The 13,962-nt window shown below is 46.2% G+C and overlaps 1 protein-coding gene across 1 annotated transcript in view; it reads right to left on the bottom strand.

Moving 5' to 3' along the window:
* Positions 1-13,962, bottom strand: part of BAZ1B (bromodomain adjacent to zinc finger domain 1B) — a 71,893-nt gene that overhangs the window by 24,385 nt on the left and 33,546 nt on the right. The window contains exons 7-8 of the mRNA XM_051835449.2: positions 5,309-7,010; positions 661-799 (exon numbers count right to left, since the gene is read on the bottom strand). Coding sequence (XP_051691409.2) covers positions 661-799; positions 5,309-7,010 — 1,841 coding nt within the window. The remainder of the gene's footprint in view (positions 1-660; positions 800-5,308; positions 7,011-13,962) is intronic.

The raw sequence follows: 13,962 nt of genomic DNA, 5'->3' as shown, positions 1-13,962 counted from the left end.
TCTCTGCTGTGGCCAGGGAGTGCAGTGGAAGATGGCCCAAGTGCTTGGGCCCTGCACCCCATGGGAGACCAGGAAAAGTACCTGGCTCCTGCCTTTGGATCGGCGCACTGCGCCGGCCGTGGCAGCCATTGGAGAGTGAACCAACGGCAAAGGAAGACCTTTCTCTCTGTCTCTCTCTCTCACTGTCCGCTCTGTCAAAAAAAATAAAAAATAAATAAATAAGAGAGGCAGACAGACAGGTATCTCCCATTTACTGGTTCATTTCCCAAATGCATATAATGGCCGGACCTGGACCAGGCCAAAGTCACAAGCTGGGAGGTCAACCCAGGTCTCCCACATGGGTGGCAGGTACCCAATCATAGGAGTCGTCACCTACCAACCCAGAGTGAGAATTAGCAAGAAGCTGGGATCTGGAACAGAGACAGGACTTAAAGCCACACACTCCAATGTGGGACACAGTGTCTGCCCCTATATAACGTAAGTTTCAGACCTGTGGTATCTTCAAAGGGTAATTTTGCTACCCTAACATTCAGCAGTTAATATTCAGTAAATGTGTGATAAGCACTTCTGTCTCCAAACAGATCTGGGAAACTCAGCAGGAGCACGACACAGTTTCATGACTAATAACGTAAGACAGAGCAGCTATGCTTAGTAACTGACCTGTTATGGTTTCGATCGGTGCCAATAGGAGTTCTGCGCATGACGAGCTTCGCCTTGGCGATACCTTCCTGGAAAGCCTTTTCGGCAGCTGCTTTGTGCTTCCGTATCCGTTCTTCTTCAGCCTCCCGCTCTAGTTTGACTGTTGAAGACAAAAGAAGACTTATTTTTTCCTAATAACGCCACTCTTACAAATTAAGACATACAGTGAAAAGTGCCAGATCCTTTCTCTCCAAAACTTAACTTCCGGTTAAGACATTTTAAACAACCCTGGTGACATTTCCTAACAGTCGATAAAATGGAACACTTTTAGACAGATATAATCACAGGATCCTCCAAAAGACCATGATGAATAAAACAGTTATTTCAAAAATGAACCATATTTCAGTCCTCAGGAATCAGACAGCTACTCAGCTCAATAGCTTTGATGACAAGAAAAAAGAACTGAGAAAACAAGGGCAAGGAAGCACCTGTGGATCATACTTAATGTACTCGGAATATCACTTTTCTACACTGTTCAGCAAATTACTACTGCTAATAGGAAAACACTTTCATCAGTCACTGCATGGGTTTATTTCACTTCCCTAAACAAAAGCCTGTAATCTTGCCTTCAAACTGTCTCTACAACTGTCACAGACTTTAATACTGCAGAGAGTACTGATTTACAATGCCAGGTGTTTTTTTGTTGTTGTTGTTTTGTTTTTGACAGATAAGAGTTAGACAGAGAAAGACAGAGAGAAAGGTCTTCCTTCTGTTGGTTAACCCCCCAAATGGCCACAACAGCCGGAGCTACACCGATCTGAAACCAGGAGCCAGGTGCTTCCTCCTGGTCTCCCATGCCGGTGCAGGGGCCCAAGTACTTGCGCCATCTTCCACTGCCCTCTCGGGCCATAGCAGAGAGCTGGACTGGAAGAGGCGCAACCGGGACTAGAACCCGGCACCCATATGGGATGCTGGCGCCACAGGCAGAGGATTAACCAAGTGAGCCGCGGCACTGGCCCCAACAATGCCAGGATTTTTAATCCTTAACCCTCTACTGAGGTAACAACTACAATATTATTGAGGATCTGGACAGTGCCATCTGTCTAAAGCTATTACTTTCAAAAATTAAAAAAAAAATACTATTTTAGTATTATATTAATCTCACCTTTAATAAAGTTTGCTAATGATATTGTATGATTGTCAAGAATGAAGGTAAATGATACAAAGAGACTCAGAGTAATGGCCGCTTCTCAATCAAAGAAAAACTCATTTTCCTGGGGCCGGCGCCATGGTGTAGTAGGTTAAATCTCCACCTGTGGCACCAGTAACCCATATGGGCACTGCTTCAAGTCCTAGCCGCTCCACTTCCAATCCAGATCCCTGTTAGTGTGCCTAGAAAACAGCAGAAGCTGGCCCAAGTCTTTGGATCCCTGCACTCTCGTGGGAGACCCAGAAGCAGCTCTTGGCTCCTGGCTTCAGATGAGCCTAGCTCCGGCCATTGTGGCCATCTGGGGAATGAACCAGCAGATGGAAGACCTTTCTGTGTGTCTCTAAAATAAAGAAATAAATAAATCTTTTTAAAAAAAAAAATTGCAAAATTTAGCCCAGTGTCCTCCTCTCACACTGGAGTACCTGGTTCAATACCAGATTCCAGATTCCTGAGACTGCAAATCCTTGGATGCAGTGGTAATGGCTCATATAGCTGGTTCTGCCACCCACTCTGAGATCCCAGGTCCAGACATTTGAGGAGTGAACTAGCAAACGGATACAAGCTCTGTCTCTCTTTCAAATAAATAAAACTTAAAAAAAAAAAAGAAAAGAAAAGAAACTCACAGAACTGAAGGAGACCCAGAATAACCAAAATAATCTTGACAAAGGGAAAGTTGAGAAAGGAACTCTTCTCTATTTCTAAAGTTACTAGAGCATATAGTCATAGAGAACACACTAAAATTCATAGTCCACAAATAAACTGAAGTGCCTAATAGTTAAGTAATTTTTGACTCAGGCACCAAAATCATTCCACGAAGGAAAAGATTGTGTGTGTGTGTGTGTGTTTTTTTTTTTTGGACAGGCAGAGTTAGACAGTGAGAGAGAGACAGAGACAAAGGTCTTCCTTCCGTTGGTTCACCCCCCAAATGGCCACTACGGCCAGAGCTGCACCAATCCAAAGCCAGGAGCCAGGTACTTATCCTGGTCTCCCACACGGGTGCAGGGCCCAAGTACTTGGGCCATCCTCCACTGCCCTCCTGGGCCACAGGAGAGAGCTGGACTGGAAGAGGAGCAACCGGGACAGAACCGGCGCCCTAACCAGGACTAGAACCCGGGGTACTGGCGCTGCAGTTGGAGGATTAGCCTAGTGAGCCACAGCGCCGGCCAGGATAGAGTTTTTAACAGATGATGCTGGGACAAAAGGACAGCATCAGGACTGGCACATGGCGTATAAGGTTAAGCCTCCTCTGGCAGTGCTGGCATTCTACATGGGTGCCAGTTCCAGTCCTGGCTGCTCCTAGGCTAACATGCCTAGGAAAGCAGCAGAAGATGGCCCCAGTGCTTGGGCCCCTGCACCCCTGAGGGATACCTGGATGGAGCTCCTGGCTCCTGGCTTTGGCCTGGCCCAGACCCAGCCATTGTGGCCATTTGGGGAGTAAACCAGTAGATGAAAGTTCTATCTCTCCCTTCCTCTATCTGTAAATCTGCCATTCAAATAAATAAATAAATCTTTTAAAGGAAAAAAAGTGGACAGGAAGCTTCTTCACCTTTCAAATAAATAAAATAAAAACTAAAAATATAAACAAATAGGCCGGCGCCGCGGCTCACTAGGCTAATCCTCCGCCTAGCGGCGCCGGCACACCAGGTTCCAGTCCCGGTTGGGGCGCCGGATTCTGTCCCGGTTGCTCCTCTTCCAGGCCAGCTCTCTGCTGTGGCCAGGGAGTGCAGTGGAGGATGGCCCAGGTGCTTGGGCCCTGCACCCCATGGGAGACCAGGAAAAGCACCTGGCTCCTGGCTCCTGCCATCGGATCAGCGCGGTGCGCCGGCTGTGGCGGCCATTGGAGGGTGAACCAACGGCAAAGGAAGACCTTTCTCTCTGTCTCTCTCTCTCACTGTCCGCTCTGCCTGTCAAAAAAATAAATAAATAAAAAAATATATAAACAAATAACAGGCAAAAGATCTGAATTAACATTTCTCCAAATAAATGGCCACTAGCACATGAAACAATGCTTAGTAGTCACCAAGTAACCACAAATCAAAAGCACATGAGATATTAATTCACACCCACTAGGATGGTAAGAACTCGAAAGTCAGATAGTGTCAAGTGCTGGTAAGGATGGAGGAATCAGAACATTTCTGCACTGCTGGTAGGGATATACGACTACACAACCCCTCTTGCGAACAGCCTAGCCTGTCAGCTCCTGAAATGACCACATGACCAATTCCATTCCTAGGTATTCACCCAAGAGAAACGAAAATATATACCCCCAAAACAAACTTGTACGTGAATGTCCATAGCAGCATTATCCGTAAAAGCCAAAAGGTGGGAAATAACCTAAACGTTCTTCATCGGATGAATAAATAAGATACCATGCAGCCCAACAATGGGCTACCACTCAGCCCCAGAAAGGAGTACTGACGCAGCCCGTAGCATGATGAGGTCAAAGTAGTGACGCAGGCCATAGCATGACAAGGTCAAAGACGACAGACACACAAGCCATGTATTCTGTGGTTCCACTCAAAGAGACAGCCAGAACATGTAAGTCCACAGAAACAGAGAGCAGACCGGGCGGCTGACAGGAGCTGGGGGCTTCTGGGGTGATGAGAATGTTTGAGAACTAGGCAGAGATGGTCTTTCTAAACTGGCTTCCTTAATGTGACATGTTTTACGTGCTACAACGTGAACAAACCTTGGAAACCGGCTATGTGAAAGAAGCCAGTCACAAAAAAACAACATTTATTATATGAGTCTTGCATAGGAGAAGTCTAGAACAGGCAATCCACAGAGACAGAAAGCAGACGGGTGGTGGCTTCTGGCTTGGGGAGGATGGGTGGATGGTGACACCCAAGGACACGGGTTGTTCTTTTTAGGTTAAAAAAAAAAATAGACATAAAATTACTACAGTAATGGTTATACATATCTGTGAATTTATTAAGAAACAGTGAATTAATTATACACAATAGATGAATGAATGTTATGGTATGCAAATTATTTCTTAATAATGCTGTTTTTATAAATGTTTGGATTTGATGTGGTCATGAAAGCTCAAAATTTCTACGTCTCTTAAACATTATTAAGGGAGGGGACTATCTGAAGTGGTGACTATGCTTGGGGCTTCAAATAACTTGTCATTCAGGTGCCACAACTGTTACCAAGCACCAAGTGAGGCGTGGGTAAGTAGCTTGCCAAGGCCTACAGCCAAGGCCCAGCAGGTCACGGTGTTGCTTCCACTATGCCCACCTGTGGACTTGGTCCTCCCCTGAACCCAGAAGGATGCCACCATCACAGGAACGCATCATTAGCTGCAGAGTGCCGGGCTGAACACTCCCACTAAGAGACACATCTGCTGGTGCTGGGTTACCACCCGGAAGTGGACAGTTGTGACACACACAGACCCTGCCACACCTTGGTCAGTCCCTCCGTTTACAACGCCTGCCCGGCCCCCACACGACAATTTACCTTTCATCTCTCTTTCCTGGATTTCCCGTTCCTTCTTAGCTTGCATGGCAAGCAGCCTTCTGCTCTTCACAGCACTAATCATGTCTTCAGCTTCCGTATCTACTGGGGGCTCTAACTTCACAACCTCTTTCTTCCTGTCAGTTTTGCCTAACCCGTTCTCCTCCTTTCCATTTTCTTTATTTCTGGCTTCCATTTCTTTCCGCTTCTGCTTCTCTGCTCTCTTCTTGTCATTCTCCTCCTTCAGCACAGCAAGCCGCTCCTTCCACAGCTCCGCCGACATCTGCTGCCTGGTCTCCATGTGGTCTTGCACCGAGTACGTCATGAGGATCCGGTGGCACAGCGCTGTCAGGATCTGCAGCTTCTCTTCTGACGTTAGCTCAAAGAACTCGGACGTCTCCAGCTTCTCCAGGAACTCATCCTGCACTTCATTGTCCTCAAACTGCGCGGAGTCTTTGTTGTCATCTGCGTCGGAGCCCTCGCTTTCCTCCTGAACGTCAGATCTGCGCAAGCAGAGCCGTACCAGCTCTGAAACGGAATGCAGGGTCAGAGGGATCTCGGACAGCTTCATTCCCAATTCGCCATAGTCCTCCGCGATCTCATCCTGTAACAAGGTCTGCAGGAGGATGACCAACACTCTGTTCAGGTACAGAAAGCCACCCTTGTCCGCACTCAAGGCTTCCATAAGGGACACGGCAGTAATGGGGTACTGAGCATCAGGTAAGAGCAGCCCAGAGTAACAACTCAGGAACTCCACCACCAGGGCCACGTCCCCAAAGAGTGTGTTGGGCAGTCCTTCGGGGGTATCCACTAATCTAAATGCTGGGAGGCTTTTGCCAGTTAGCTCTTGGTCCTCATACCGCTTCTGTTTCTCTAACTTCTCAAGCATTTCCTTCTCCCTCCGTTCTTTGGCTTTCTCCTTCAACCTTTCTTTCAGCTCCTCGCGTTTCTTTTTCAAATACTCTTTCCGCTGCTCCTCAGACATTGAGGCCCACCTCTTCTTGTGCTCCAGAAGCTCGTAGCGTTTCTGGACGATGCTGCGCAGCTCCTCCGGGAGCCGCGCTCTGTCCTCGCTGGAGAGGAGGCGGGCTGTTTTGGAGATGACACAGGACAGGGCGCTCTTCTTGTCCTCCCTGTCTTTGTTTTCTTTGTAGTAGGCAATGAGGTGCAGGGCGGCAGGAGGCAGGTGCTTATGGGGTTTAGTAGTGGACCTTGGCGCGCCCCCAGAATTCCTTGGGGCTCGTGTCATCTTCTGAGTGCCTTTCGCCATATCCAACAGAGTCATCTGCTTCATTTTGGTTTTAGGAGTCTTTAAGCCCTTTTTGGGAGATTTGGAATTTCCTGTGGATTTCTGTCCATTGAGGATGCCTTTGCTTCTGCCCTTGGCCTTCAAAGGCTTGTCACTGTGCTTCCCTTGTTTCTTGGTGGGTGGGCCTTTCTTAGGAATGTGAAAGTTAGCATGCAGCTTGTTGGGGGACATCATCTTCATCATTTCTTCTAGATGTTCTTCTGGAGATTTGGAATTTTTTGAGTTCTTGACTTTGAGTGGCGAGCCATTCAAAGATTTCTTCAAGTGTACATGACACCATAACTTAGGATTTAGTGGTGAACTGAGAGACGAATTATCAGTCTTGGATTTCTTTGAAGGCTTCCTGTCTGGGGATCCAGTATTCTTTCTCTTAGTAGAAGGATTGAGAGTCATATACTAGAATTTAAAATAGGAGCAAAATTAATTTTAAAAAGTAATTCAAAGCAGCAGTATGTAAGCCCTCTTTCCCCAGCTATCAGGTAAAGCTACAAGTTCATTTGTCCATAGACACTGTGTCCCTGAAAAAGCAGACATAAATGTTAACTAATGCTTTTGCCACACCAATAAAAAATTCCCTTGCTACCCACACTTAAAAGTCAATACATTGATGTTAGGCATTTTGCTACTCAACTAGCTGTCTGTAAATACATCAGTGATCGTTAAATATTTAAATGACATCTGTGAACCCTTTCCCCCCAAACTACACACAATTACAGAGTCTGTCCATGGACCCCAATTAGGAATGCCTGCCTCTAGGTAATAGTAGTTAACCAAGGGGTGTAAAAAGTACTGCTCTTGAAACAGATCTTGAAAAAAATGATTTCCATTCTTTAAACTTTAGTTCCAATTTGAGACAGCTTATAAGAAAAAGGCAAGGCCAGCGGCGTGGCTCACTAGGCTAATCCTCCGCCTTGTGGCGCTGGCACACCGGGTTCTAGTCCTGGTCGGGGCGCCGGATTCTGTCCCGGTTGCCCCTCTTCCAGGCCAGCTCTCTGCTATGGCCCGGGAGTGCAGCGGAGGATGGCCTAAGTGCTTGGGCCCTGCACCCCATGGGAGACCAGGATAAGTACCTGGCTCCTGCCATCAGATCAGCGTGGTGCGCCGGCTGTGGCGGCCATTGGAGGGTTAACCAACGGCAAAAAGGAAGACCTTTCTCTCTGTCTCTCTCTCTCTCACTGTCCACTCTGCCTGTCAAAAAAAATCTCCAAATGACCGCACTGACTTCTGTACTTCTCTCTGAATGCCGCCCAGATCCTTCCAGCTCTCTTGCTCTAGTTTCCCACTGTGCAGCCCACAGCCTCAAGTTCATCCATCTGATCACACCTGCCCCAGACCTGCCCCCTTCTTTACTAGGATTCAATTCCAGCCAATCACTGTAGCGAACCTCTCCTGAACCTAGTTTCCTTCTCGTTCTTGCTCTAGTTCATCTACTGAGAAAAACCATGAATTCAAGTACCTCACACTCTATGTACTGTGGTCTGCATGTGCTCAGTCTAACACTGCTAGAGAAAAGACGTAATGACAGCGATGAGTGGCCAGGTGCCTTGGCCGGGCGTTCCTGACCACTCAGCACTCACGGGACTTCCTTCACTCCCCACTGCCCCAGACACACAGCGACTGGCTCCTCAAACCTCCCTGCCTCGCCTCCTTCATATAAACATTTAATAAGGTAGACCTGGTCCATCTTCCAATATACCGCTGCTTACTATGTGTATTTAAAAAAAAAAAAAAAAAAAAAAAAAACGAAAAACGAAAAACCCACTATCTTCGGTGCTTTAAAGAATATAATTATGAAGAAAAAAGCTGGCAGGTAAAACGCAGACTAAATGAAATTGCTAAGCAACACAGAGTGTAGATATTTCAGAAAACACTTTGCTTTCAAGTGATTAGGAGGAAGACCAGGTAACCTTCCGCATACTTGATTTCCACTACCAGAGAGAAACAGGTAAGCGCCAGACTTAACAAGAAGGGAATAACTTGTAAAGAGCAACATGTACAGGAAGTCAGGAGGCAGGGGTAGGACCAGCTAATAAAAGATGAGAATGCAGCCCAGGGAACAGCTGGTGGTCACTGAACATGAAATCACGAGCCCCTGAGAAAGGTTACAGGAAAAGAGCTTAGGTGAAGTAAATCCAAGAATTCACACAGAAGAGCACCTATACTCGTGTCAGGGGTCATGCAGACTGGAGTGGTAAATTTGGATTAGGAACTGAAACATTAAGGATATGACCCACAGAAATCGCACAGAGCCAAGGTAACAGAACACAGCGGGGAGAGAGAGGTCTCCACTGAGTAGGCCAGACTGCCTAATCCCTCTTTGGCTGAATTTTCTAACTTTAAATTGCCCTTTAAGACCCGGATGGAGTTCCAGACTCCTGGCTTCCCCAGTTGTTCCAACCATTTGGAGAGTGAACTGGGAACAGGAGCTCTCTCTGTTTTTCCTTCTCTCTGTTACTCTGCTTTTCATATAAATGAATCTTTAAAAAATAAATTATAGGCAGGTACAGGTTACTGTTTCGTGGGCTATTTTCACTGCCTGACTAAAACTGGATGTTCTGTTCACCTCTAACCCTCTGGACGGGCTGACACCGAGGTACTTCTACAGCCGTGCAGAGCACCAATTCTATCCATGACTCGGGATTCTCGTCCAGAGGCACAACTTCCCAGTCTGGTTCCCCAGAACTGAACTTCACAAAACGTTAAAAAGACTAAGCAAGGAGAGCTTCTTAGGGATCCCGTCACGAACCGTAACACAGAGGTGGATCCACCACCAGCCTACGTGATGGGAGCTCAAGGCGCACGAGGGCCTCCCCAAGTTCACCGTCCTCTCTGCTGCCATGGAAAGCCGCCAGTGCAGCGCTCAGTCACCAGTCACACATGTATTTAAGTTACCCTGAGATGAAATTTATCTCGGAAAAGGAGACTAATGGGAGGCAAAGTTTCCTGTGCACTATCTTAAGCAGATCTATTCTAAGTGGCATACTCTTCAATTTACTGATTACATTTACTGATTCTATTAAAAATCACTCATATTTAGAATAAAGTTCTTTAAACTTCTTCAACCTAGAAGCACAGTCTTATGAAGAAATGATACAAGAAGGAGGCAGATGGCTCAGCCTCAAGAGGGTCTAGCAACCCATTTTTATTTATGAGGTGTGTTTCTGCCAAGCCACACCACATAATTGTTTTATTGAAAATGAAAGAAAAGAACTCACCCAACCCCCTCCCAACAGGCCGGCTCCCGGTGTGAGCAGTCCTCCAGTAACTGGATCATCTCAGCATGGGGCATGCTGGGCAGTCACAGCCAAATGGGAGCCGGCGTGGCTGGACTCAGGGGGATCTGAAAAAGTATAAAACCACTTATGTGCTAAGGGTCTCCCCTGTACCCCTCTCAGCACAAGTAAATCTACAAGACCAGTGGATAAGGAAGGAGAAGAGAAGACGGGACACTCAGACCATTAGCACCAACATGTTTTAGCAAAGGTCCTTCCTAATTGCCGAAAAGGAAGAATGCTGACTGTCTCTGGGCACGGGGGGAACACAGGGCATACACAATTTCCATCTGGCCCTGACCCAGACACACCTCCACTACGTCTAAAGGAAGCTACGGTTCTTGAGATAAGGTAAAATTGAAATAGTTAGTTGAAGTAGCTCGATGAGGTGCTGAATTTAACTTCAGTAAGCAGTATAATCTAGCAGCAAAACAAAATTAGAAAACTTCGGCAATGCATATTGATTCTTTTTTAAAAATATTTTTAACCAACACAAAGTAATTATACATATTTATGGAGTACGGTATGGCACTGCAATACAGGTACACAGCGTGCGATGATAAGAACAAGGGAACTGACAACTATCACCTCTTTGTGTTGAGGACATTCAAAAATTCTATTAGACTTTTTAAAGTAGTCAATTAATTGTTCCCAGCCATGGTTACCTTACTGTGCCCCATACCATTAGAAGTAATTCCCTGTCTCACTGCAGCCCTGCACCCTCAACCCTCCCTCCCTCACCCCTGCCCAATCTCTGGTGCCACTATTCTAGTCTCTACTTCGTTGAGATCAACTTTAGCTTCTACTTCCAATTCTTGTTAAGTCTTATTCACCCAGCAACACATGAGGAATCTGACGACAACATTCAGAGTGCGCTTATCTCCATCTCTACACACCATAATCAGCAAATTCGTGGAATTAAAACACTTTTAATTGTTTTAAAAATAATCTAACTTATAAAGTACATCTGCTCATAAACAAACTTCAGGAGCCAAAATTTATTTAAAGAAAATCTTAAGGCTATGAACACTACTCGAAACACCCAGTATTCGGACAAGAAAGAAATGTCTTAAAACACGTAATAGGGGCTGCCAATGTGGCACAGTAGGTTAATCCTCCACCTGCAGCAACGGCATCCCATATGGGCACTGGTTCAAGTCCTGGCTGCTCCACCAGGGGAGGCTCCTGGCTCCTGATCGGCATAGCTCTGGGGGTTGTGGCCATTCTGGGGAGTGAGCTAACAGCTAACAGATGGAAGACCTCTCTTTGCCTCTCAAATAAATAAGTAAATCTGAAAAAAAAAAAAAAACAACAACAACAACAACAACAAAAAAAAACACAAATGCTCCCTCATCACCCTCACACTGGGCCCTATTCAGGTAATACTCCAACCCCTCTAAGTAACCTGCCTCTTCCACCGGCTACGCCCTCCCCAAGGCTCCCTTCCTAAAACTGCTCACAATTTGGTTCCTTGATCCATGCCTCAGCCCTGTCTACAGGAAATGTATTCAGCAGTAAGGTAGAACGTTACATTGTACCAAAAATCAGAGGAGAAAGAGAAAACCTTCTTCACCTTTGGGATGGGCAGATCATCTGTGATTAACTTTAATCCTTAAAGTATCATTTTAAATAATGAAAGGATCCTGGACGGTGCTGTGGTGCAGGTTAATCCTTCACCTGTGGCAGCACCGGCATCCCATATGGGCGCCAGTTCTGGTCCCGGCTGCTCCTCTTTGCATCTAGCTCTCTGGTGTGACCTGGGAGGGCAGTGGAGGATGGCCCAAGTCCTTGGGCTCCTGCACCTGCGTGGGAGACCGGGAGAAAGCTCCTGGCTCCTGGCTTCAGATAGGTGCAGCTCCAGCCATTGTAACCATGTGGGGAGTGAACCAGCAGGTGGAAGACCTTTCTCTCTGTCTCTCGCTCACTGTAACTCTACCTCTTAAATAAATAAGTAACATCTTTAAAAATAAATAAAATAACAGAAGGATCCAAAGCACTGTCTCATGACCAGCTACTCATCTTGTGCTATATCCTACCCTAAGATGTCAAAATCCTTTAAGAAAACTAATTTTATGAAAAGGAAAAATGGGCTGGCGCTGTGGCATAGTGGGTAAAGACATCGCCTGCAGTGCCAGCATCCCAAAAAACAGTGCCGGTTCAAGACCCACTGTTCTACTTCCGATCCAGCTCTCTGCTATGGCCTGGGAGGGCAGTAGAAGATGGCCCAAGTCCTTGAGCCCCTGCACCCATGTGGGAGACCCAGGGGAGGCTCCTGACTCCTGGCCTCAGATCGACACAGCTCTGGCCATTGCATTCATCCGGGGGTGAACCAGCGGATGAATAGAAGACCTCTCTGCCTCTGCCTCTCTGTAACTCTGCCTTTCAAATAAATAAATAAATCTTTAAAAAAAGGAAAAACACTCCATGTATGCAAAACACAGGAGACCATCAGTGAACTAACAGTATTTTAGGACAAGAAATCAGGGTTTAAGTACATGCCCTTCACTTCACAGAGCGGTATTTTACATGACTCAATTCTCTATCTGCTTTCCTGTAGCAGTTTAGTCTAAGCGAGCTTACACTGCCCAGGCTTAAGCTGAATAATTTAAATCCTTATTAGAAATTTCCAGTAGGTGATGCCTTCAGAAGCTGCCTTTCCAGCTCTAAGTTACAGAATTCTAAGCTCTGCCTCTTACAAAAAGTGTTTATCAGCTTTTTGTCCTAATAAACCAGAAAAATCTTTTACTCATAAATGACAGTCTATCATGGTACTCACATACCTGAATCACTAAAATGCACAGAAGATAGCTGTAAGATTTAAGAAGAGGAAAATATTTATCAATGGTGGGTGTGTGGCCCAGTGGTTAAGTCTGCTCAAGATGCTCACATCCCATGTAAGAGTGCCTGGTTCAAGTCCAGCCACTCTACCTCCAATTCAGGTTCCTGGGCGGCAGCAGGTGACTGCTCAAGTACTTGGATCTGGGCCACCCACCTGGGAGACCTGGACAGAGGTCCTGGCTTCAACCTGACTCAGCCATGACTCCTGCAGGCATTTGGGCAGTAAATCTGAGGATGAAAATCTTCTTCTGTCCATCTCTTGTCATTTTACATTTCAAATTAATTAATCAATCTTTAAAAAAAGGAAAGAGGGCCCAGTGTTGTAGTGTAGTGGATAAAGCTGTCACTTACGATGCTGGCATCCTATATGAGAGCAAATTTGAGCCCCAGCTGCTCCATTTCCTACCAGCCCCCTGCTAATGTGCCTGGGAAAATAGCAGAAGGTGGTCCAAGGCCCCTGCACCCATGTGGGAGACCCAGAAGAAACTCCTGGCTATTGGCTTCAGCCTGGCCCACCCTGTCAGTTGCACCCGTTTGGGAAGTGAACCAGTGGATGGAAGATCTGTCTCTCTCTCTCCCCTGACCCCTCTGTTAACTCTGCATTTCAAATAAATAAATCTTAGAAAAGAAAAGAAAAAAAAATATTGCTGGAGAAAACCTGAAATGCAAAGGAAATAAGAAACACAGAAAACCTAGAACAATGCTTTGGTTCCTGTCATTTTATTTTGTGTTGATCCTAATTAGATTAGGCCTCAAATTCCCCATCTGTAAAGTGAGATTAACATAAAACACTACAATATCATAAATATGTTCTGAGAACAAATGTGACAATTAGAGGGGGAAAGAATCACTCAAGAGAGATATGCCAGGCTTCCTACTAAGCTGTCACAGAAAGTGATACATATTTCAGGTTCTTTTCAAGGCTGCCAGTGAATCTGATCACCTTGTCTGACACACAAAATCAGTTTTCATCTTTAGGAATTGGTTTGTAAAGTACTTTTTGAGAGGCTGGCGCTGTGGCGTAGTTAGCTAAGCCTCTGCCTACGGTGCCGGGCATCCCATATGGGTACCGGTTCCAGTCCCGGCTGCTCCTCTTCTGATACAGCTCCCTGCTAATGTGTCTGGGAAAGCAGTGGAAGATGGCCCATAGTGCTTGGGCTCCTGCACCCACATGGAAGACCAGGAAGAAGCTCCTGGCTCCTGATCGGTCCAGCTCCAGCTGTTGCAGCCATTTGGGG

This window comes from Oryctolagus cuniculus, chromosome 19, assembly GCF_964237555.1.
Source record: "Oryctolagus cuniculus chromosome 19, mOryCun1.1, whole genome shotgun sequence".
Classification (NCBI taxonomy): domain Eukaryota; kingdom Metazoa; phylum Chordata; class Mammalia; order Lagomorpha; family Leporidae; genus Oryctolagus; species Oryctolagus cuniculus.
This window is presented reverse-complemented; position numbering and strand designations above follow the sequence as displayed.